Source organism: Triturus cristatus, chromosome 11 (assembly GCF_964204655.1).
Source record: "Triturus cristatus chromosome 11, aTriCri1.1, whole genome shotgun sequence".
In the NCBI taxonomy this organism is placed as follows: Eukaryota; Metazoa; Chordata; class Amphibia; order Caudata; family Salamandridae; genus Triturus; species Triturus cristatus.
The window spans coordinates 890,999,389-891,025,067 of NC_140594.1; the positions used below are offsets into that span (position 1 = coordinate 890,999,389).

General features: G+C 42.9%; 1 protein-coding gene across 2 annotated transcripts in view; it reads left to right on the forward strand.

The window, feature by feature from the left end:
* The window catches only part of PLCH1 (phospholipase C eta 1), a 944,957-nt gene that overhangs the window by 157,156 nt on the left and 762,122 nt on the right, over positions 1-25,679 (forward strand). For both annotated transcript variants that reach the window (XM_085634800.1, XM_085634805.1), the window contains exon 2: positions 8,235-8,351. In XM_085634800.1, the coding sequence (XP_085490926.1) occupies positions 8,273-8,351 (79 nt within the window). In that variant the 5' untranslated portion in view covers positions 8,235-8,272. The remainder of the gene's footprint in view (positions 1-8,234; positions 8,352-25,679) is intronic.

Below are 25,679 nucleotides of genomic sequence, written 5' to 3' on the forward strand. Positions count from 1 at the left end.
CACTCCACCACTTGGTCAAATGGACCAATTAGTTGGACTGGTTGATGGTGATTTAGAGCCAGCTAAAACACATTAGCTTTAGAATTCTTATTCGATGCTCTATTCAAAGAAAACCACAAACTCCTTCTTAGTTAATTAATGTTTAGTTTATCTAATTAATTGCTTAATTCAATCAAAGTTCCAATTTTAATTAATCAACACAAATTTCATGACATTTATATTTACCTATTCTTGCTATTCAGGTTATTTTCTAAATCAATTGGCTCTGCATAACCCCAGTTCTTTTGCTCAATCGTCTCAATCAAAAGCAGGCCAAGACTCAAAAAGTCCAGGAAAGTTCCTTTCTCGGCGCGACACAGTCCCAATGATCTCCAAAGGACCATGTAATCGCGCATGCAAATCGATCACGGGACGCACTCTCCTCCGGATATGATCTGCGACTGCGACCCCCCTCTCTATTCTACTACCCTTTTTATAATAAAATTCTGGGTAACATGAAACATTTCTTAGACTACGAGAGCATCTGATTGGTCCATTTGATGAAATTTGCAATATCGTCCTGTTTTCCCATCGATTTGGGTTCTCCGATATTCTGCTGGGTCACTTCCTCGGTCTATGTCATCCTCATGCAACATTGTTGATTGTTCCTCATTGGTGACCATTGTTTGTTATGGTGGTTTTACTGACTGAAATCTGGCAGTCCTCCATGTTCCTATCCTTGACCAGGAACACTGTGCTCTGAATTTGAGGATGCCTGGAGATCTTCGGAGCCATCTGAGTCTGCGCAGTAGACATCGCGCTCACAAGACGGTGGCTACTTCCGAACTCCATTTTGTATGTCATGGCTTTGTAGGCCCGAATGCCAACTTAACCAAAACAAACACAAAAGAATAATTAATATGCGGAAATGAAGATTCTTTTTTTTTTTTTTTTTTTAAATATTTTTATTTTCATCATCACGGTAGGCACAAAATAAAATACAGTAAAACAGAAGCATATATAGTAGTATACATCAACAGTATAGTAAGTTCAAAAAAAGCAATAAAATGAATAGCATATGACATAGCATATGGAGAAGGGAGGCAGCAATAATAAAGTAAGCAGGTAATCGAAAAGGACCATATAATCACAAATTGAAATGATCACCAAATGATATAAAGCAATATAATCATAAGGGCACACAGGAACATTTACTTTGCAAATTACAGAGCCACAAATATATAGTAGATTAGTCAAAAAGACATTGGTCGCCAAAGTGCTTCTAATTTGACCAAGGAGCGAAGTCCCCTTGTATTTGCTAGGGCAGCCTCCAAGCCATAGGTTTCCTTAATTATCGACCAAAAATCCTCAACCTGAGGAGGTGTGGGAGAAATCCAAGCCCGAGCAATAGCTAGTCTAGCAGCCGCCATTAAAATTGAGAAGAGACATGCTAAACCAGAATTATTTTCTTTACAACCCAGCATGATCTCAAGACCAGTCAATGGTTGGTTCAGGCCGAGTTTTGACTGAAGTAGCTGTTCAATTTTCTGCCAATAAACCGTCAGTGAAGGGCATGAGATAAACATATGCAACAAGTCGGCAGCGTATAATCCGCATTTAGGGCAATATTTTTTATCTCCCGTCATACTACCTGGATCCCATTTTGCAATTCTAGCCGGTGTGTAGTATAGCATACAAGTAATACGTAATTGCTGAAGTTGCAAGTTGACAGAATGCACCGAATCCTTTACATTAACTAGTGTTTGTTTGATCATACTAGGGGAGACCGTTATACCCAGCGTTTTACTCCACCGTTCAGCTAATTTTACGCTACCATCAAGTTTAAAGCTAGACAGATGAATATACATCATACCTATTAAGGACTTGGTCTTTGTACCATATATACAATCCCAAACATTTGACTGTGTAAACTCAATTGGAGCGAGAGTTGTAGTTAAATAGTCTCTTATTTGCAAATACTTGTAAAAAAAATTTACCGGTAGCTTATACCTTATGCGCAAATTTTCAAATGACATGATTCCTCTCTCATTATAAATTTCGCCCAGGTATGAGATCCCATATTGACTCCAAGATTTACCTGCCTGATCCTGAAAGATCTTAGGGAGCAGTGGGTTCCCCCACAAAGGAAATTTAGTATGCATTTTGGGTAGCTTACACTTGCTAGCCATATCTCTCCATATGAGCACAATATCCCTCAGAGTCTTAAACTTGACTCTCTTAAAGTAATTTGGATCGTTTATTCCATACAAAAACATGTCCCTTTGATTACCTAAAATAAGCTTGAATAGTGAATTTGACTGGTCCAAGCCCAACAAGCATCGAAAACGAACAATAAATGAAGACCAGAAATACATTTTAAAATCCGGAAAACCCAGTCCTCCTTGTTCATAAGGAGATTTAAGTAGCTCGATTGCTCTTCTGGGTTTTTTATAACCCCATAGAAAGCTACTGCATATGCCCTCAAGTTTTTTAAACAGATTGTTAGGAATTTTCAGCGGAATAGAGCGGAACAAATATAAAAATTTGGGAAGTATTTTCATTTTTATTAAGTTAGATCTACCCAATAGCCCCAAAGGGAGCCTGTGCCAAAATTTAAACAACCTAGCGGTTTCCTGCAAGAGTGGTAAATAATTGATGTCTATAATCTGTTTAACATTAGGAGTTATTTTTACCCCCAAATAAGTTACTGTAGTGCACGCCCCAACCATCACATTATGAATCCCTGAAGTAGTAAGCACTTGAGTTTTATTCACGTTCAACTTGTATCCTGAGACATTACCGTATTTCTCAGCTTCATCTATGATCTTATTCACGGCCTCACTTGGATTAGTAGCATAAACCGCTATGTCATCAGCATATGCTGTGAGCTTAAGTTGAGAGGTGCCGGAAACCAACGGATCAATGTATACACAAGATTGAAGGATACGTAAAAATGGCTCTATATATAGAGCAAAAAGTAATGGTGACAGCGGGCAACCTTGCCTGGTCCCGCACAGTATCCTAAAAGATGTTGACCTAGAGCCCATATAACAAAGATTAGCTTGAGAATTGCTATATAAAGCTTTTACACAGGACTGGAACTGCTTACCGGTACCTATCTTTGCTAGGATAGCCCATAGAAATTCCCATCTGACACGATCGAACGCTTTTTCAGCATCTAATAGGATCATGCCAAAATCGAATTTCTTTTGCTCTGCATAGTCAAATGAACTAATGGCCGTGTTAACGTGGGCAGTAGTATCCCTCCCTAATATAAATCCATGCTGACTTTCAGAGACTAAGTCCAACATAATCGGGGCTAAACGATTTGCCAAGATCTTAGAAAATATCTTCGCGTCCGCATTAATAAGCGAAATTGGCCGGTATGAACCACACTCAGTCGGTGGTTTGCCCTTTTTTAAAAAAAACACAATCTGTGTCTTATTCCATGATGCCGGCACCTCACCGTGAATAGCTACATATTGGATTGCACTGATAAGAGGTAGAAGTATGATCTGTTTGAAGGATTTATAAAACTCTAAGGGTATTGAATCAAAACCAGCCGCCTTCCCACTTGGCAGTAGTGACAATGCAGATTCAACTTCTTCTGACAGAATTGTTTCTTCTAATGTATTAATTTTCTCATTATCTGCAGACTGGAGGCCACTGTTATTGATATAGCCTAATATCTCTTCTTGGTTAGATGACCATGTCAGAGAATATAACTGTTGGTAGAACTGTGAAAACTGATCTAAAATATCCGATGTTTCCGTATACAATATCCCATTTGTTCCCTTAATAACATCAATCTTAGTTCTGGCTTTTGCCTCTGCAGTCTGATATGCCAATACATGTCCTATATGTTCCCCATACTCGTACCTCTCCAACCGATGCTTACTGTACTTTGCGGCCATTTTCTCTCTTAAATGTTTTTTTACTGCAATTCTTGCATCAATTAAAGAGAGGAGCATACTTTCCTGGGCCTTTGAATCCTTACTCTTAACTACCTTCACGTGTTCTCTCTCAATATCACGCAGATTAAGTAATAAATTCTCCATTTCGCTTTTCCGTTTTTTATTCTGTAAAAGAATATATTTCCGTGTGATACCGCGGACGAACGCTTTCATAGTATCCCAAACAATTATTGGAGATGCAGAACCTGTATTTATTCTAAAAAATTCCTCTAGTTGCTGTGTAGTACTCGACAGATATTCAGTATCAGTCAACAAATACCTAGGGAAAGAGAATTGCCTGATTTCCTTATCTTCAGTTTTAACCTGAAAAGAGAAAATAATAGGGTTATGGTCGGAAGTCACCCGGGGACATATTTCCATTTTCGATGTTATAAGTACTCTATCAGAGACCAAGGCCATGTCAATCCTAGAGTATGATTTATGAGGAGCCGAATAGTAAGTATAGCCCGGTATTAGAGGGTATATATGTCTCCAAGCGTCCTTGACAGACTGAAGCCTCATCATTTGCATGATCGCTCTGCGAGTTTTACACATTCTTACATTACGCCTATTCCCCGTAGAGTCTATATGATAATCTAAGACGCAGTTGAAGTCCCCCAAAATTAATTTTTCCCCCTCCCAGTTTAATAATTCCAAATTGAGGAATTCGAAAATATTAGGATCGTCGACATTAGGGCCATATATGGCGCAAATCACATATTTCTTACCCCCTATAGCCAACTGAGCTATTGCCCATCGGCCCCATTGATCTGCCAGTTTGTTGATGACTTCGCAGGCAAACTTTTTATCTTTTAAGATAGCAACTCCTTTAGTAGATACAGTTTGAGTTGTACTAATGATAACCTCTAACCCCAGGTCCGCTAATAAATTCCGGTCTTTGTAAGACAAATGAGTTTCTGTCAGCACCACTAAATGAGACTGATACATTCGTAACTCCTCTCGAACCAGCCTTCTTTTACCTGTGTTGTTAAGACCAGCGACATTACAGGCCAAACACTTGATCCAGTTCATATTTAAGTTTTATCTTTTGTGTTAATCCTCCTCCTCCTCCTACAGCAATAATTATCAAAAAAGTTGAATAAACTATAACATGTAGTTTATTTTTTATACTGTTGACAACTAAAAAAAAACACCTTCCCCATTCTTTAAGAGCACAGTGCCCCAATGATGACGATTTTCTCCCCCCCTTTAACCTCATACACCCTCCCTAACCCTCACCAAACCTAAACCCAATCTAAGGGTGACAACTCACCCCGTCTCCAAGAAGAACCCCCCCTTATTACCAGCTGCCGCTGGAAATGGCAGCCCTACCGAGCCACAACCCAATAGGTCAAGCCTACCCTCACTTACATCTGTTTATAATGTAATCATAAACATAAACATAATCACAGGCTTTAAACATAATTGACAGTTTCTACAAGTTTCTACAAATTACTGCAATACTGCAAGGAAGAAAGAAAAAAAAAAAAAAAAAAAAAGGAATGAAAAGATGGAAGAAAGGGAGATAAACGAAAAGAGCCAAAGTTCCTAGTCGCCATAGAACAGACCCCCCTTCTATCCCACCTATCCCTGTTCAGCATCTTCTGCGCGCCATTTGGCTATTGCCGCACTTATTTCTTTTTCTTCCAAAAAGATGTAGGTATGACTACCCTTAAGAACTTTCAGACGTGCAGATTCTTGTAGAAAAGCTTGAGCGCCAAGAGCTTTTATAGGATCAATAAATTGGCGCAGCCTCCAACGTCTGTCCATTGTAGCCTTACTCAAATCTGATCTAACAAAAAAAGAAAGAATCTACTGAGACTGGAGCGTTAGGTCTCGCTTTCATTGACACTGCTTGTCTCAATAAAAAGTTCCCAAAATAGATCAAGAAAGGGCGAGGATATTGCCCCCCTTTATTCCTCTGAGTTAGCGGCAATCTATGGACCCTTTGAAGTTGAGAGTCCCAGTCCCAATCAGAGAGGTCAGGGAAAGCTTTTTGAAATAATTTAACCAAAAACCCCCTCGGGTCTGACCCCTCCGCGCCTTCAGAAATACCAAAAAGTCTAAGGTTCTGTCTTCGCTGGCGGTTTTCAATATCCTCCAGCTTGATTTGCATATCCGAAATCTGTCCTTCATGCTTTCTGGCAGAGACATCTGTAAGTGCAGATAGATCTTCGGTTGCGGAAACTCTCCGCTGTAGCTCAGTTAGATCTTGAGTTAACCCGCTGATTTTATCAGACATTTCCCGAAGGGATTGTTGGATTCTATTGTTGTCCTCTCTGACCTGTGTATAGTGCAGCTGCGCCTCTTGTCTTTGCTCAGCTAGAGACTGCAGAATCAAAGAGAGTGATGGTACTACTCCCTCATTACAGCCAGATCCTGCCTCAGGTAATGCCGTCGCCGGACCAACTTGAGACCGAATTTCTTTCGGGGAATACGGATCATTGTGACTTAAGGATTCCGGCTGTGCTATTCCTGGGGCACCACGCCCAGAGCTGGCTTCTGATGGCGAGTCGCCAGAGCGAGATGTTGGTGGATTAGCCCCATTGCTGTTGCCGTTAACGCCTGAAAGTCTTAGTGCCATGTTTCGCACTCCGCCCTTAGCTTGCACCCACTTCCTGAGGGGGCTATTATCAGAGATAGCTTTCCCTATAGGAAGCGCATTGTGTAAGTGGAGTGTACTTCTCTTCGATTTGTTATTAACTTTCCCTTTGACCTTTTTAATGGTCAGTGGCTTACACCCCGTCTGTGCTGGGTACTCGGTTGGCTCTTCAATGTCGTCAAATGAAGCCGAGTCATTAGCTTCGCTATCGCATTCCCCTTCTACTATGACGCTGCCCTCCAAGCCAAGGGTCCGACCCACACCGGCTATTGCAGTCACGTTATGCTCAACAACATCAGTGTCTTGTCTCAAGTCTGAGGATACAGGCTCCACTACCTCCGTTACCTCCGTTACCTCCATCACCTCTCCCTCTTGCCTGCCGGTCCCTTCGTCATGCTGTATGGGTGGCAAAGAAGTAGGCATAGGCTCAGGTTGTAAACCCTCTGCGCCCACACTACAACTTGTAATAGACACACTGACGTCGCTATCCTTATCCGCTACAGATGAAACACCGTCTGTTAAAGGGACAGCAGAGCTGAGCGCAACAATGTTACTGTCTGTAATCGCGGAGAGTAAAGTTTCCGAAACATTGTTGCTAGTCACGCACTTGCCTGCGAGAAGCTCCGGAACTCTCCCAGTTTGCAGAAGGCTCGTTAATGGTTTGCTGGTTGTAATGCCTGACCTCTCCTTACCGGCACCCGTCACCAAGTTTCCCTCGCCTTTTCCAGCGATGTTCCGGCCAGTACGAGTGCACCGCGGGGTCGTTTTTGGTGGCGCCATGTCTCCTCCACGCTCTGAGTCAGCTGTAGCAGCCGCAGCAGACGAAGTCAGACCAGTCCAGTGGAGTGTCGAGCAATACGGTGAGCGTCCTGGGAGGGAGCAATAACCAGCAAGCAACCTCTCCAATGCTCTCCGCTTGGATTTTAAAGCGAAAAACTGCCACATTCGCTCACTCAGCTCCGTAGTTCTTTCCGTAGTTCTTCCCTGCAAGTATTTTAGTTCAAAGCCTCGAAATCTTCCGTATCGTGCACATCGTATCGTTTTATCAGTTGGAGGTGTAGGAGACCATCAGGGCTGCAGCTCGCTGTGGCGGCTTCAATCCGCCATCTTGGTTCCTCCCCCCGCGGAAATGAAGATTCTAATGTTAAACCCACACTAATCCCTTTATATATTAGTATTTTCCTTAGCTTATAGCGACATTTAAAGCAATACTACTCACCATTCGGTTCTTACAGGAACGCAAAACATCACAAAAGCAACATAAATCATGCAATTGTTCTAGTACCACATCTCCTATTGTTAATATGCGTACCATAATTAATCATTAAGTTATTATGCCATGCAAATAGCAATGAGTCCCGCGTGTTATTTGTGTTTGCAAAAATTGCATTTTGTTGGTTAGTATAACACAGCACACCGTTAATTCAAATTAAAATATAAATTGATTACGTAATTAGTATTTTCATGCAAAATAGAGAAGGTATACAAAATTTTGCATTACCTGCTCCATCACCATCACAGCATCAAGAATAGAGGAGGTAGAGGCAAAAAGTCAGGGGTAATCATGCCAAGAAATGCCAGGTCTAGCACCTTTATTATGAAAGTTAACTTGTTTACTTTTCTTCACCACTGTAGGCATTTATTTTTTGTACAGTGAGGTTTAAGCACTACTCAAATATGCATTTGTTACCCCTTTACAGGATTCGTTTTTGGATGGTGAACACACACAGCTCTCACAATGAGTTACTGGAACCTGGATAAGAGATGCCATGTGCAGTATTGCAGACACTTCCTATCAGATAACGGTGCATTTCATGGTAAGCGGGTGCAGTATTTTTACCCTATTTTTCTGCAAAGCAGGGAGATAGAAATTGCTTAATTATATATGTTCAATGATTGGAGAGAAGAACTTTCATGGTTGTGTTTTATAGATAAGTCACATTTGTTTTGGAATTGGACGTTTTTAGTAGTTAAGTAGCTTGAGGGTCACAAAAATGATACTTTTACTGTTATTTTTTTCATGTAGTAACCTACATGTTGCTGTTATCTTAGTTTATTTAGTGTTGTGGTGTGAGTAGGTTTGTTGCTGGTCTTTTCATTTTGCTGTTGTCCTAGTTCTAGTGTTGTGGTGTGAGTAGGTTTGTTGCTGGTCTTTACATTTTGCTGTTGTCCTAGTTCTAGTGTTGTGGTGTGAGTAGGTTTGTTGCTGGACTTTACATTTCGCTGTTGTCCTAGTTTTGGTGTTGTGGTGTGAGTATGTTTGTTGCTGGTCTTTACATTTTGCTGTTGTCCTAGTTCTAGTGTTGTGATGTGAGTATGTTTGTTGCTGGTCTTTACATTTTGCTGTTGTCCTAGTTCTAGTGTTGTGGTGTGAGTAGGTTTGTTGCTGGACTTTACATTTCGCTGTTGTCCTAGTTTTGGTGTTGTGGTGTGAGTATGTTTGTTGCTGGTCTTTACATTTTGCTGTTGTCCTAGTTCTAGTGTTGTGGTGTGAGTATGTTTGTTGCTGGTCTTTAAATTTTGCTGTTATCCTAGTTCTAGTGTTGTGGGGCGAGTAGGTATGTTTCTGGTCTTTACATTTTGCTGTTGTCTACCTTATTTAGTGTTGCGGTGTGAACATTTTTGTTGCTGGTCTTTACATTTTGTTGTTGGTGCTATCTTATTTTGTGCTGTGACGTGAAAATGTTATGGGTGGTAGGTAAGGCTAAGTGCACACAATAAAAACTTTGATTCAAAGGGTCATACCATTTAATGTGGCATTGCATGTTAATTAACATATGCAGAATGATACCGTTCTGTTTTTGTTGGATTATTTTGATTGATTTTCCAAAAGAAAACAGAAGAAAAAGAAGAACAAAATGTCCTTACACTGCGTCATATTAACAATATTATGCATGGCCATTCACATTTGAAGAGACAAAGAGAAAGCAAATACAGTATTGATAAGGCAACATGTAGTCACGGTGACATTCATTGTGCATCGATATTGACATTCTATATCATAAATATGTTGTCTCCAACTTTATTAACAAGTAACAAAACAAAAAAAATCCTGTCCCTTGTATGTGTGAGGAGTGTACCTACATTGGAAGCTCTGCCAGGTATCTGCCTGTGGACTTGTGTGTGCATACACATATGCTTATATGGCAAAGGAGTGTGTAGGAGGGGAATCCGTAACCAGTATTATTATGTATGACTCTGCTTGTGGTATTCCAGAATGTAAGAACCTAGTCTTTTTTGTACCTCTCTCGTACTTGATGCAACGCTATGGGGGCACAGACCAGCGTGTGAGTCATGATGTGTCGGGGACCATGGTATGTCATTTTGACTCTATGGCAGCTAAGTAGTCTTGCCACTGTGGGGGATTTGTTGTTGGGGGGCGTCTCATAGCGTTGGCCAACTGGTTCATATGTTCAGCAACTAGTGATCTGCGAAGGTCCATGAGCCATACACACATGTCTGGGCCTGTGGACGATGTTCAAGACTTAGCTAATCTGCGCTTGACCAATCCCAGTGCCAGATCTAAGAATCTGTTAAGATTTATTTTGCAGGCATTTCGCTTTGTGACTCCAAGGACAAAGTGGAGGGCCTGGGGCGCCACTGGGGATCCTGTTGCCTCCGTTAGTATCTCAGCTATACCATTCCAGTATGTCCCAAGCCGAGGGCACGTCCAAACATATGGGGGAAGGTAGCGGCCATGGATAGGCACCTAGGGCATATATTGGCAGAAGTAGGGAACACGCAGGTCTAACTATGCGGAGTTAAATATGTATGGTGAAGATAATTTAATTGTGAATATTTCAGTCTAGCGTTGTTTGATATGTGCTTAGGGTAGACGATGAACTGCTTATCAGTGATGCCTGCTGCCACTGCACTGTCCCAGTTTTCCCGTAAAGGTGCCAGTAGGGGGGCGGAGACAGGTCTAAGGGAGTTATACAACACTGTGATCGCTTTTCTTTCCTGACCATGGGTCAGTAATGTTTGTAAAACTTGGATGTGGTGGGTTCGGTATGTGCGTTTCCCCACACCTGGATAATTTGCTGTTTCAATATTGCATAGAGCAGGAAAGTCTCCGGTGGTAATCCATAGTCGTCCATCAAGCATTCAAACTCACATAGTTTCGTGTTGATGAATAAGTCTCCCACATATCAAGCCCGGCAGGGCGCGACACTTCAATTTCCGCTCTCTTGAGGCAAGAGTTGGGGTTGCAGCTCAAGGGGTAAATCCGGGTGTAACAGGCCAAAACTACCCTTGCCCAGACTTTCCCGGGTATGGTTTGGCCCAGGCCAGAGTATACCGGGGGATAGAGTGTCCTGGGCTAAACTATACCCGGAGGTTTAAAATAGACTGAGCCAGACCATACCCCACGAGGCCAGAATATGCCCCTTCTGAAAGATGACACAGGACTACTTGAATCAAGATTTGAATGACTATGTAAACACCTCTGGCATCTCTTGTGATAGAGTCTGGGCTACGGATGCGGAGATCATGGCCACAGCGAATCTATTGAGTTGTGATATCGTCATTCGCACAAAAGTCGGTGACTCCATGGATTGGTTGACTTATCCCACAAGATTCAATCTGCATTCAACAACAGAACATGTACTTTATCCTGAAAGCAAGCATGATCATTTTGATGTTATTAGTGTTGAACTTTGAACATTTATACTAGAGCGAGCATTATTGAGTGCTAGATATGTGCTTTTATTTTAATGTGTTAACACTACTGAAAAGTATGGTACTAATCTTTGATCTTTGCGGAAGGCTATTTTTTTTTCTGATTAAAGTTTTTCTGGTTGAAGTAATCAAATTCTGTGTGTTTACAATTTTAAATAAAATGTTGAAAAATGTAGTAATTCATGTGTATATTGCTCATCAATATTGCGATCATAGGGGTATAGTTTGGCCTACAGGGGTATGGTTTGGCCTAGGCCATATTATACCCCAGCGTATAAATTGGCCCAGGCCATAATATACCCGGATATAATCTAGCATTGGCCGTTTTACCCCCGGGTATACTCCGGCCTGGGGGTATACTACAGTCACCGGGGCATACGGTGAGGGTCACTGTGTAGTCAGAACATATCGTGACCAGCTGTTCTGAGCTGCTAACATCAGCAGATTGCTCTGTTTTTTCTGGAGTGGAGTTTTGGTGCTGGACAGCCACTCCAGCATGGCTGGTCCTTGGAGCGCCACCGCCCAGGCATCTAGTTCAGTGAGGTTACTACAGATTTACACCGTTCTTATTTTGATTCGATGCGCCTTGGGGATTAGCACTCCTGAACTGGCTCAGCTGTTGCAAGTCCATAACTGTGAATATATCACTGGGTGTATATTATGAAGTGTGTGTGTTCCACTGCTGCCTTCATTATTGATACAGTACACAAGGAAAATCACACAGAGACATGATGCAGGCCTGGTCTGTGTGCGCCAAGTGTACAGCACGTGTGACATTTAAGATCTTGAATACATTATAGATTAAACCAACAACTAAGACACTGTGGGGAAGTTCACCTTGTGTATGGCACATGCGCAACACTATATTTGATTATGTAACATACCCACAGTCAAAGTTGTAAGTTTAGTTCAGCACCAGCTGATTAAAAGCGTCAGAGCGCCACCCTTCCACTTCTTTGTTGTCAAAATAGTACTGCTTATCACAAGTTCAACAATCTTAGTGAGTGAACTCGTTTTTCTCTGTGATCAGTTTTCCAGGTTAGCAATGCCTCACCATGTCTTTTCTCATGTTATGAGATAAGATGTTGTTGCTTACATAGGTCTGAACAGGGCGGCTTTAGTGCTGGTGGCGCCCTGTGCGACAATCTCTTTGGCGCCCCCCCATGCCCTCCTCTGATTCGCTCACTAGCATCCGGCAAAAGTGCCTCTCATCTCTTCATAATCCCTCTTTCAAATATATTTAATTTGTTTTAAAGCGCTGGTTACCGCTGGCTTTACTAATGCACTCAGCTATCCACATAAAATACAGACCTGTTCTTTGCAGCAGGAACATTAACCCTCTGCGCTACTTTATGGCGGGTTAAACCTGCCACTGGACAAAACTGCGATCCCTCTCTCTCTCTAGCAGGAACATTAATTACAGCAGTTATCTTGACATTTTTATTGCTGCCTAAATACTGGATGCACAAGGAACTCTTTAGCATGTGTTTTTAAATTGAAAGTTATTGCTTCAACGCAGCGCCCCCCTGAGGTCTGTGCCCCCCTCCAGGTCAGTACCACCACACCGGTCGCACCGCCCTAAACCCGGCCCTGGGTCCCAACAGTTGTGCATCGTTATACACACAAGGATGCACTATCTGATCTCCTGGGTTCAATGTGATTGTGTTATTGTTAATGCAGTCTTTTTTGGTCTGTTGCTTAAAATATTTGTTCAGTTTCAAAGCACCAATTGCCAGTTGACGCATCGTCTACATTTTGAGGTGAAATAAGGGGTATTTTTATAATATATTACATTCCACTACACCGTTATGAGTGTTTGGGTTCCATTTTATACCTAATAGACAAATAAATACCCATATTCTAAATAAGTCTTTCCAGCTTTGCTATACTGCTGGAAAAAACACATGGCTTTTGACATTGAAACTACCTCACCAGGAAAAGGTGGTATGGACGTTAACGCGCCGTGGTACATGCTCTCTGCCCTCATAATTACGCAAGTTTATTTCACTGCATCGATTCTGTGTCCCCTTATTATGGCCTGGCCTGACAACACAACTGTCCCCAGACAATTATACGAAGAATAATAGAGGGTATCTGGCTCCACCTACCTGTTGGGAGCCAGGAGTACATGCTTTGATTGGGCAGATCATTTTGTTTATTTATCCAGCTGCCTGAGCTTGAACGTTTAGGGGCCCGTGCGTTACATTTCAAAGCCACTAAAGCGTCTTAGACAACAAGAAAATGTATAGTGTCTTTCCCTGGCAGCTGATGGGAATTGGGTAGTCATTAACATTCATGCCTGCTTAGGTCTGGCTTTAAAGTTCAACTTTCACCTGACCTTTTCAAATTGACCAATATTATTTTACAGGTCTTTGTTTCCACACAAATAAATATCCATTCCCCTGCTATCAACGTGTAATGCTTCATATTGCCGTACAACATTCCTATAAAGCCAGACCTATAGGCATTGCCAACGCTTGTTTCATGTGGGCACGCAAAATATCAATAAACAGAACTGGACTGCAAGTTTCACATTTGCTTTTATCTAAATACATCACTAGTAACATAATTCCACATACTCAACATTTGTATGTTTTCATCTGTAGTTTAGACAGAAGGTGGCAGCAAAGTACCACTAACATATAAAAGAAGCAGTTGGACACTGATCCTCCCTACATTTCCAGCTTTTTTTTTTTACCGCAATGTAAAAATAAAAAGCTTTAAGAATTAAATGAATGATTTATTTTTTATGACTATACTTCTCCTAATATGTTTTCGGCAGATTCAACTGAAAACAGGTAGAGGTGGGCGAGCCACCACAATAACTGAGAGAGCCCAGTCAATGGTCTGACTTGGATTTTAGAGCCGTGCACAAGCCGAGCCCTGCAAATATTTGCTATGAAAATCATATATTGAACGCTGTAAAATATGATAAAGTATCTAAAGTTTCTTTAAAATTTCTTTAAAAAATGAGTATTTCTATTTGTATTACTGGAGTGTTTATTGAAAGTGATGGTTGTGTAATACTGGCCGTCTAAACTCACATACATGTTTGAAAGTGTTTTCATACGTAAAACTGAAAAAAAAGAGTTTTGGTGAAATAAAATAGTTTCCTAAGATCACACAATTTAAGCGGGAAACCACAATTTATCTAGGATCTCTGGTCTCACTATGTATAAATCAGCAACTATTTGTCTTTCCTTATGTTAAGGCTTTGTTTTTCCCTCATTGCATTTTTCTCCAGTTTTTAAATATAGTGTTAACTCTATCCAAAGGCCCAACGCTTTACATGAGCACCAGTTATATTACTTAAGATCACATGCAGGCCATACTGGCCCCAGCGGTGGGGGCCGTTTTTGTTACTGGGGGCCGGCCATCTACCATCCTACTCCCGCGTCTTTGAATAAGAGGCTGGCAAAGGGTTGTGCCTCCCTCCTCTCTTGGTGCACGTGCCTACAAAATCATGCAGCCAGCTGCATAAGCTTTTTAAGTCGAGCCTATGGCAGCGCGCATGTGCTGCATAGGAAATCAACCTCTTGGAATCACTTCAGCTTCAGTAGAAGCTCGTGTCTGTGGTTCTCACACGCGATTGGCCTTTACGTCTGGCTTTAGTACGCAATTGGCTAAAGGCGTGTTGAGGTCTCAGCTTTGGTAAAATGTTTACTCCCCAAGCGTTTTTCTCTCTGGAGCCAGCAGCGGCGCGCAGGGGCCATCTGGTTTTAATTAGCGTGCCTGCGCTTGTCTCCCACACAGTGTCTCTCCCCCCTCGTGCAGGCCGTGGTTCTCGGACTTTCCCTTTCCCAGAACTTGAGAACGAACAAATGAACGAACGCGAGAAGCAGAGCCATGAACAGGGGACAAACTGCACAGTTCACCTGATAAAACACATTTTACTATGTCAAAACCGAAAGTCTTCCCTGTGCGCTTGAATGGGCGGATATATCCCAATCACATTCGCGCCCGCCTCCAGTCAGACATGCTATGGCCATCACGAGTAGGTTACTGTGCTCTTCCATGCGCCCTCTGCTTAAACCTCCGCCACTTCTTCCACTCGGGTTGCAGCTAGGAGCATGCGGAGTCTGTGATGTTAGCGTGTACCCCAGCAAACGCAGGTAAGTGCCGATGGGAACAGAAATTAGGATGTTGCGCATGCTCAGTAAAAGCCAGCAAACAGTAGCACCGCTTTGTGAGGCAGTAAAATCTGCCCATCTCTGCTGCCTGAGATAGTGTCCATAGGGACATTTTAAAAGTGTGTGCGGGACATCTTAAAAGTGTGTGCGGGGTCTCTTCAGTCTTTGACTGGCGTTCGTCTATAGGGGCATTTTAAAAGTGTGCGTGGGACTTTTTAAAAGTGTGTGTGGGGTCTTTACAGTCTTTGATTGCCTGTCGACTGAGCATAGGGAAATCTTAAAAGAGCGTGTGGGGCCTCCTATACAGTCTCTGATATACTCCTTTAGAATGCACACATTTTAAGCTGTCTCCCTCGTGTAGTTTCTCCCCCACATTCCTGTTGCCTGACTGCTTGTCCCTATCCCTCGCTCGCGCTCGCCTGCGTGCTTCTCTCCATTGCTTCCACTAGCCTCCGCCTTCTGTGCTGCTTTCCCCCATTTCTAGTGCTTCTTTCTCTCCTGCCACCCCCTGTTGCTTTTTACGCCCCCAGCCTTTCCCATTGCTTCTGCATGCCCACCTCCGCCGTGTTGCATCAGTGTTCTTCCTCTCCCTCATGCCCCCATGTTGCTTTGTCGTTTGCCCTCTAACGTCCTCCAAGTTGGTCTGATGTTCCCACCACCTTCCGTGATGCTGCTTCCACTCCCTATGTCTTAAAAACATGCATTTGCTCGTTTTTATTTAGCTTTTTAGTTACTAATTCAACTCGGATTAGAAGGGTAAAAGAGAAATAAGCACCTGTAACATATTCTAGATGCGCATGCGTGATGTGGGCAGCTGCATCAAAGGCTTTTTATTTTTTACTTTAGTCGCGTGGTGGATGCTGTACAACTTGGCTAAAAACCATTGGCAAATCCAACGGGTCCCAAACGCGAGACCTATTGGCTTTGCCAATGCTTGTTATTTTTTTTACTGTTCATAAGCCACGGTATCAGGGATGCTGTGCTTAAAGGCTACCATTAGTAAAGCCAATGGGACCCAAAGGTGAGATCTCTTGGCTTTGCCTAATCTTGTTTTTCAACTGTTTTGTTGCTGATGAACTATCGGAAAACGGACTTATTTTTTTTCTTTTTTTAACAGAGTTTTATATAGCGCAAACTTGACCCGAATCGGGTATTAGAGCGCTTTACATAGCACCAGTTACATTATATGAGGAATCATTGATTTTTGGAAGGCACAGGAAATTAAGTGATGTTCTGTGTCATTTCCGAGACTTGAACCCAGTTCCCCAGATTTGAGGTCGGCCGCCCTAGCCGTTAGTAGGCCAACTCCTTATACTGCGCAAAAGCACACAACAAGGTCTATTGTGAATCTCAAACCCACTTAAATGCTTGTGATGTAGTGCAATAAAATGGCAAGAACTATTTTCACACAGCCTAGAGATGTGGAAGACGTGTAATAAACGCTAACAGTATAAATGTGCCAAATCGTATAAATGAATTGGTAACATTATTATAATAATAATAATAATCCACATTTGTAAAGCGCGAACAATCGCCCGTAAGGGTCTCTAGGCGCTGGGGGCCGTCGGGAAGATTAAGCAAGCTATTGCCCAGAGTCACATGGTGATGGGCTAATCTGCCGCCGGTACGGGGGATCGAACCATGATCCCCAGATTCCAGAGTCAATCGCCCTGGCCGAGGCGCCACACATCTTACCTTTGCATTGCACTGATCTTTTTGTAGATATTCTTTTTGAAATTTGAGCACGCTATTTCTTTGTTTATTCCCTAATATAATTAAATGAACAATGATGTTTGTTGTATGTTATGCTATACTGTTATGTTTTTTTTTAATAAACTTTATTGAGTTTTTTTAACAAAAGAAATATAAGGCTTATATTATATTTAGAGCCACACTGTAGGAATTCGGGGTCGTTTGATTAAATTTTCACTTAAAACAGTCTGGATAATGAAGTGCATAATTGATATTAGCAAACGATACAGGATGTGTTCATAGGTTTTATAAGCAAAAATTAAACACCGTATCAATACCCTACCCTCCACCCTAAGCCCAACTAGCCATCTGCTGTGCGTAACTTTGAAGGGTAATATTGGCAAAGAGCTATGGGAAGAGATGGGAGTAAGACTCGAAAGGAGAGGTCGACATGAGGCACAACATACACATGAAAGTGAAGAACCTATTTCAGTATATGGTAATATCTATGTGCAGGTCAGGCACAGTAGCAATACATGGGAGGGGAACCCTTCATTCCCCTAATAACTCTTTAAATATCCCCCTTTTTGGACTTAAACGTTTCTAGTAAGTCATCCCAAACTAAAGCTATGGGATGTTTCTGGAGACCACGACTCCCTGCGTAAGGAGTATCCTTTGGCCGTACCCCAGTGTATGAGCTCATACCACCCGCTGGATGTAGATATAAAGGGGGCCCGGCAGGATTTCCAGCGTCTGGTAATCTGTCAGTTGGCAAGGAGGAGCGCAAGATCTATAAAGTGCAAATTGGTTTTAGGGTTTTTGGGGTATGTGTTCATCTGTATTCCAATGAGGAACCCCTGCAAGCGACGCTAGAGCAGTGTGAACATCAGTGTAGTAAAATATCTGGGAAGGACACACCCAAAGTCTGTGTAACAAGTCTGTGGGGTCTGCTGGGGCAGCTCGAAGAAGCTGAGGGAAGTATTTTCTTTAGTTTTAGAGGCATAAAATAGGCCCTGTGCAGTAGTGAGAATTAAATACATTTAAACCAGAAATTACGGGGAATCATACTGGGGTATTCGATGAGGAAGTGCCGTTCTTTACCATGTGGGGCATGACCCAGGTTCTCCTCCCAGCGGGCTCTCGGGGTGCTAGTGAGGTGTATAGGTGTGTACTTAAGCCTTTATACCACCTTTATGCCATATGTCTGCCATTGCCCATTTTATATACCGCCTGGATAAAGGAGCGTGTCTCTGGTTCTGTCTCCATCTGCCCTGTGTGTGCGAAAATAGCCGGAGATGTTGGCGCGGGTCAAAAAAAGGGAGTTGGATAAGGCGTGTGTCTGAATAAAATCCTGGTGCAACATCAGTTCTGCATCTGCAAGCATGGCTCCCAGTGAGGTAACTCGTGGAGATTCCCAGGATTCCAACCCAATCGACGGAAGTAGGCCTACAGGTGTTGGTAGGCCTCCTAATAGTATGTTAGGGGCGTAATGGGGTGGGGGGGGGACATTGGCACTTTAACCCCTTCAGTGCCCATGACGAGCTGGACTCGTCATGGGCCGCGGTGGCGCTGTGCCCATGACGAGTCCAGCTCGTCATAGACCCCGCCCGCTAATGCAACGGCCGGCACTGGGCGGGGAAAGGGGCGGGCACTGAAGGGGTTAAGAGCGTATTTCCAGTATAGAAGTGCTTTGCCAAGCAGTAGCCAACATTTTCAATTTGTGAGTGAATTCCTGGAACTTGGGACACCCACTGGGTTGACAGCCTCATTCAGTAGGACCCTAAAACTAGGATTTAAGGTCCATACCCCAAACAGTGCCGTACTGGCCATAGCGGGCACTGGGCGTTTCCCTGGTGGGCCGCGAGGGTAAGGGCGTTTTTGGGCCTCTGGGGGGGATGTTCTTGTTACCGGGAGCCGGCAATATTGGCCCCTGTAACTAAATCGGCCGACACTGGCTCTACCACACAGCTCGGCTGCTCCCCCCTCCCGCCACCCAGGGGGGCAGGCCGAGCAGTTTGCCAAGGCTGATTTCGGTTGCCAGTCTGGCCCTGACCCCAAACAAACTTTAAAAGTGAATAGCTCTGTGATTCTAAAGTCAGAGGGATTGATCAAAGGGTTTTGGAATCATGGTGACTGGCCACATCCAATGGGAGAGTGTATTAAGGCATGGAGTAAAGAGAAAAAAAAACTCAATATTCCACCGATGCTGGAAATGGGTTAGATGCCACTCCCTTAGGGGTCTAGGGTTGTACTGGGTGGGTGTGGGTTCATACAAGATCGCCACATTCTCAGCCATGGATTGTATCTATCAAGAATCACAACGTTTGGATTCTCAGTTGTTTCTTGTTCACATTTGTCAAGCTAGGCTTCTAGGCACTTTTAGCTCCCCGGTGCCGCAGTTCTTTGAGGCATCCTCCATGCAAACATTTCTGAGCTAGTCCTCAATCTGGCCTACTTGGTTAGGAAGACAAGTGTGGCGGCAGCATATCTTCTCCAAAATATTGTCTGACAGAATTAATGTGCCCTGAATATTTTTAACAAAAATATCAATCCATTGCAATTAATTATAGAAATTCTACACCCTGTGGAATCGCTTTTTCGTAAACAATATTTATGACAGTGTGGCGGGGTTGAAACAACGGGTCTGAGGCCAGGTCTGCTAATATAGGGTTTTATTTTCCCAAAAACACGTTTGTGCCAACTGGTAAGTCTTTTGGAGGCAAAGGTAGCTGGATCCGTCGTGCCGGGGGTTCTTCTGCTCCTATCCGTGCTCCTTGGTTCCAGTTCCCTTGGTCGGGTGTGGCTCTTTGAGGAGTCCTCCGTCTCAATGTCGTGTAAAGAAATGGCGAAAACAGCGGTGTCAGGGCGGTGTCCTCATTTTACGGCAGTCAAACAAGGGGCCAGGGAGTGAAAGGGCACCACACACTCTTGTGCTCTTAAAAAAAAAAAAAGGACTAAGAGAAAGGCGTGACTAGTGCTCAATTGTGCAAAACAAGAGTAATATGAGCAGGTTTGCTCGAGAGGGGTCCTAGGGCCACCTCTCTAGGTACATGGGGTATCCCTACTCCCAATCCACCCTGAGACTCGGTCTCGTACCTGCATAAGCCACGCTCCTCCTGGAGCGTGGCTCGGCGAATCGTGGGGACATTGGCCTCCTGGCACAGCTCCGCAACCCGATGGTCTTGTTCCTTGCTCCGCTCCTCGTTTCCTCCTTGACTCACTCCGAATATGCCTCCGCTCGAATCCTCCTTCTCCACTCCGGTGTCGCCGCACACCCACTACCGGGATTCGTCCGCCCTTATCATCGGAAAGGCACTGACGTCGTAGCCCCAGTTAAAGGAACCGGCGTCTTGTTTCTCGTTTGACAGTTTCAGCAGAAGGGAGTGTTGTGATTTCCAGTCCTCCTGCTGGAAGGAGACAAGAGGGGGAGAGAGATGCACTGGAGACCACCAGTCCATATGAAGTTCAGGTCTCTCGTGTCCTGAACCCGCCCCGTCACAGACAGATACGTCTCTCAGATTATATTTTTACTAATGATATTCTGAAACACAACCTGGAGAGAGCTCCCCTTTCTCCATATTGCAAGAGTTGGTCTCTTCCAGAGTCCAATATTTGGTTCCAGCTCTTAATAATGAACACTAGCAACAGCACCATGTCCAGGCCAGAGACCTCTGCTGGCTTGTGCACAGAGTCTCCTTGAGGTCTATCAGTCCAATTTCCTTGTGCACAGTCGTGCATATTGAAAAACTAATTAGATCTGATGCACATCCTGGCTTGAGCTTCTACTTTAGCATAGCACTGACTTCCAAAGGCCTCAGGGACTACCATAGCTGACGGTGGTGAAATGCAGATTTGTTTGCATGACAATCAAACAATTATCTACTGAAACCATTCTATGATGTTCAGTTTATATGACCGCAAGAATACCCTGACAAACTTAAATAAAAAAGCAACTAAAATCTATTTTCTGGTGGGATCTACTCCTAATTCTCGGTTACATGTGATTTAAATTTATTTGATCAAATGAATGATACAACTATGTAGGAAAAAGTGCAAGACGCCCAGAGATAGTTTGCAAACTTTTGTTTAGAATTCTATATCTACGTTTAACAATATTGCATATTAGAACAAAACACGACCTATAAAACGTGGAAACACGGTGGTATTTTATTTGCAACAAACTAACAGGGCTTAAAATTTATTGGCTGAAATTTATGGGATCGAAAACTAGAATAAGTGTTGCATTTTATGCAAAATCAAAAAATGTTAAGTGTAAAATATTAAAGGCGAAACCTCATTTTTGGAGCAGTAGTATGGGCTCTCTGATGCCTATTAACTGACAATGTAACTGTGAAATATTGGTTCCCTTGACTTTTAATCAGTAAATCTTGAAATGTTAGGTCCCCAAATAGATTTCCAGTTGTATGCGCAGCCATCTTGCACAGTGAATGAAATCAGAATGTCTGTAATCTAATCTAAAAGTTTATGGGAGTCTGGTTTCCTGTGTGCTGCCAGGAGTCGGGAACAAAAGAGGACGGAGGAGAAGTGGCGGGCTTAGATAGGTAATTTTTATTTTTACTTTTCAAATCCCCCTCCCTTCTTGCTGTCTACCACTTCTGGTCGCAAGCAGCCGCCACTGGGTGGGGTTCATTTTTGTTGCCTGTGTGCCAGCATTTAACTTTTTACATAATTAATGAAACCATGAGTCACTCAAGTGCTCTAGTTTTGTCAGCTGTTATTGATGCTGGCAGGTCTTTTACTTTTATTTTTACCAACAGCTTCCTTGAAACATTGGTGACCCGGCGTGCGTCCCGGATTTGCTGGGATAGTTCCGAGTTTTTGCCAGCTGTCTTGGCAGATTTCACCAAATTTCTCATATCTAATTTTTCAGAGAGAGTTGACTGAAAACGGGGGGGGGGGGGGGGGGGGCAGGCACATTTTCGTAATTTTTTAGTGCCTCGGCTGTGTTTCTATCTTGATGAGCACTGTCATTCTGTGCCCTATGGTTGATGTAAAATTGTAGTCCCTTTACAAATTTTTTGCCAAATTTCCCAGTTATGGATTTTAAAAATCTTGTCACCCGATTCAGAGGGGTCAGAATCTTTCAACTTTTAGCATTCTTAATTAGGGTGCATAGATAGTCAGTAATTTTAGAAAACTTTGATCAGACATTTAAATAACAAAATTGTTCTGCTTTCATATTTATCAACGTGGAACAAACCCTATTCCAATTAGTCATAACTGAGTGATATTGTGTATTATATACTTCATTATGGAGTGCTTTCCATAACCTTTGCAAGGCCTAAAGAGCTTCCTGGGTGATCCAACCGCATTGTTATCTTAGGGCTTTGTATGGGATAATACTCCTATTACCTGTCTTCACAGGGAGGATGGGGCGTATGAAGGAATGTAACTCACAAAAAGTGATGGGATGCTACTATACATAAAAGGGAAAGACGGTGTGTGTGAAAACAGGGAATCTTTTCTTTTAAAGACGAGAACCCTCTTTCACCCGAGGGTGACATGCTTCATCATTGGGTCCCCTCTTGCACACTGCAACCGCAAGGTATACAGTGTGGGCTACAACTCTCAAAAAAATTATATAAGAGAGGAGCGTGAGGTGTTTTATGAGGATGCCAACTTAGGCAGGGGGAGTAAGGGGCAGAGTGTAAATCAGAAAAAATGTGTATATATAAAACTAGCTACTGGGTGACAAAATTCAATTTACTGGTAGTCCCCATCAGCTAGGATTAAAACGAGGTGATATGGGATTGAAATAATATCCTAGTTATTAGTGGTCGACATGTTTCTGCCAGGTGACTACTCGTTCGCGGCATTCATCAGGACCTCACAATATTATCACTCTGCTTCAAAAACAATAAATCAATTAAATAAACACCATACTCAATGATATGGTGGGTGTGACAACAGAACCAGCTGCAGTCCGGTCCAGTGTCTCTAAGGGTAATGTTAATTTACCTCTACCTTCCAAGGAATGATGCCTCAGATCACAGATTACTTACGTTAACCTGTGTCCTTCCGTTCAGGGCACCAACCAAAGGGGTCATGGTAGGGAAAATGTATATGAAATGGCAAAACTAAAAAAAAAAGTTACAATAATTTTCACCTAATCTTTACTATAACCATAAACTGAGCCCTAGTCATGACCATAGGCCTTAACCTAATAGGTCCAGCTTTAAGACTGAGCCTGTACCCCTTAGCCTGTACATAACCCTAAATGTTAGCCTAGCCTCAATCTTAGTCCCAACCCTAACCATACACACTACCTATCATCAGAAGCTTGGCACTCACTCTTACCCATTAGTACTAACACTGGTGTTGTGCGTGGTACATGGGATGTGGGAGAGTCTCTAACGAGGGTGCACCAGCTAAAAGCAACATTAAAGAGTTTTTTAAGTTCGTGTTGGAGAAAACGCTGGAAGTTACGCTTCTTATGCTCTTGTAGAAGGGGATAGCTACCAAAACTAAGGAAGTGTTGGCAAAGCCAATAGGTCTTGCCTCTGATAGGTGAATACCAACCTTTTTGGCTTTTCCAATGCTTATTTGCATAAGCGACAGACATCATCAGACGACAGCAGCATGGCGAGGGAAAATGTTCACAGGATGCTAATTCTTCTAAACGAGCCATGGCTTTCATTCAGGGCTGCAATCAAAAGTGAACATGATTTTGAAACATCCTCTTCATATACTTGCCCGCCCTGCTACCAAGTATTGAGGGTTTAGAGGTTCAGAGAGACGAGTCCCTTTGTGAATGCAGCGGTTTGCAAATTAATTTGTGCACTAAGACCGAGCTGTGCATCACTGACCCTGACTATCCTGAGAATACACATCTTCAATGGTAGGGGATGACACCCAACTGATCCCCCCCCACCACTCTCACTACACCCCTGTGAAGATGCACCCCTGCACACTGGTTCTAGCTGTCCTGTATTTGTAGTGGGAAACACTAACCTGCAGGTCCCAGAATGCCATAAATAAATAAGTCAGCACTCCACAAGCTGTTTGCGCTAGTCATGCTTAACCACAGCAAGCTTCTTAACTTTGGGAATGTGTGCAACAATGTACCTTTTAAAATAAACAAATCCACAAAGGATTAACTACGACTCACAAAGAGTTAATTACACCTTGAATCCCAAATATGATTGCTCCGTTAAAGCATTGGCATCCAATATTGTGTTTGCTCTTCTAACACCAGTTAAACCAACTTTCATTCATTCAAAGTAGTTGACTATTCTGTTTTTTGTGACTAATTACTGATGTTTCATTACTGGGTTTCGTTTTCTTCGTTTGATGTAATTTGTGGTCAGTGGCGGCTTGCAGCGGTAACGCTGTGGGGTGGAAAGGCGGGGTGGGGCTGGTTGGAGGGGTAGTGGAGTCCGACATATGACGGCAGGTATTTATTTACGTTTACCTTTGCCATCGTATGTCGGACTCCACGACCCCACCACCCAGCACTGCCCCGCCCCACAGTGTTACTGCTGCGAGCCGCCGCTGCTGTTTGTGGGTGGTAAAGTGCATGGCAAGATACAGGCTACTTCCACCTGATCACTATATTAAACTCATTTTATGTAGTTCAGCACAGCCATTGTAATAGTGAAGTTTAGCATGTATGAATATCTGCGTTTGGGTGCAGTTCACAAAAAAGTAAACACATTTACAGACAAAAAAGTATTCCTAAGCCAGGGCTTCCTAAACGTTTTAGAACCACATCTCACATTTTAGTAGGGCAAACTTTTGTGACCCACCTGACTTAAAGGATATGGCGGGCGATTTTTCAATGTATCTAAAGCGTCGTGTGGTAGCACACTGTCCTTTTCAGACAGCACATTTATCCTCTGAAATGGGCAATATATTTGCACAGACATGCAGTATTGTGGCTAAAACTATATTGCACACAAATGGTAATGTGTGGAAATCAGGTTTCAGTAAATATTTATCTTTTGTGCATCACCAAGTAAAATGTCTTGGTTTGTTTGGATTTTATTAAAATCTTGGTTTCCATCATACTTCAAAATTACAAAAATAAAATATTTCATTTTTGCTTTCATAACTGCAAAATGCATACAGTTCATTTGCAGGCATTTCCCTTTCCCTATGGGTTTTGAAAAAATGACAGCATATCCTTTCACACCTCATGTAACCCACCCACTTCATGTCCCCCAGGGACATAGTCACATAATTCACTTTACTTTTCTTTCTCTGACTGCAAAGTGAGAGAAGTTTGTAAACAACAGTCTCCATGTTTAAAAAAAAAAAGCAGCAGAAGACCTAGCCTGACGTTTGACCTCTGTCTTTCAAGTGAATCAAATGTGTCAAAATAAATGCTGAGGACCTCACTTACAAGAAAGTTCTGCAGCGCGGCACCGCAAGCCCTTTGGCTGCGCCACGCTGCGGCACTTTCAAAGCACAGGGATGCAACATATTTACAATAACCTGTCACATCCTTGTGCTTTACCCTGCACTGGCTCACAATTGGCTGCCATGCACTAAGGCAGGCACCCTTGCACCATGGTGCAAGGATGCCTGCGTCATGGGGATGATTGTTTATGTGCAGGACGGTGTCCCCTCCTACACATAAACAATCTGAAATGGCGTTTTTCAACTTCTATGTGTGCTGCATTAGCA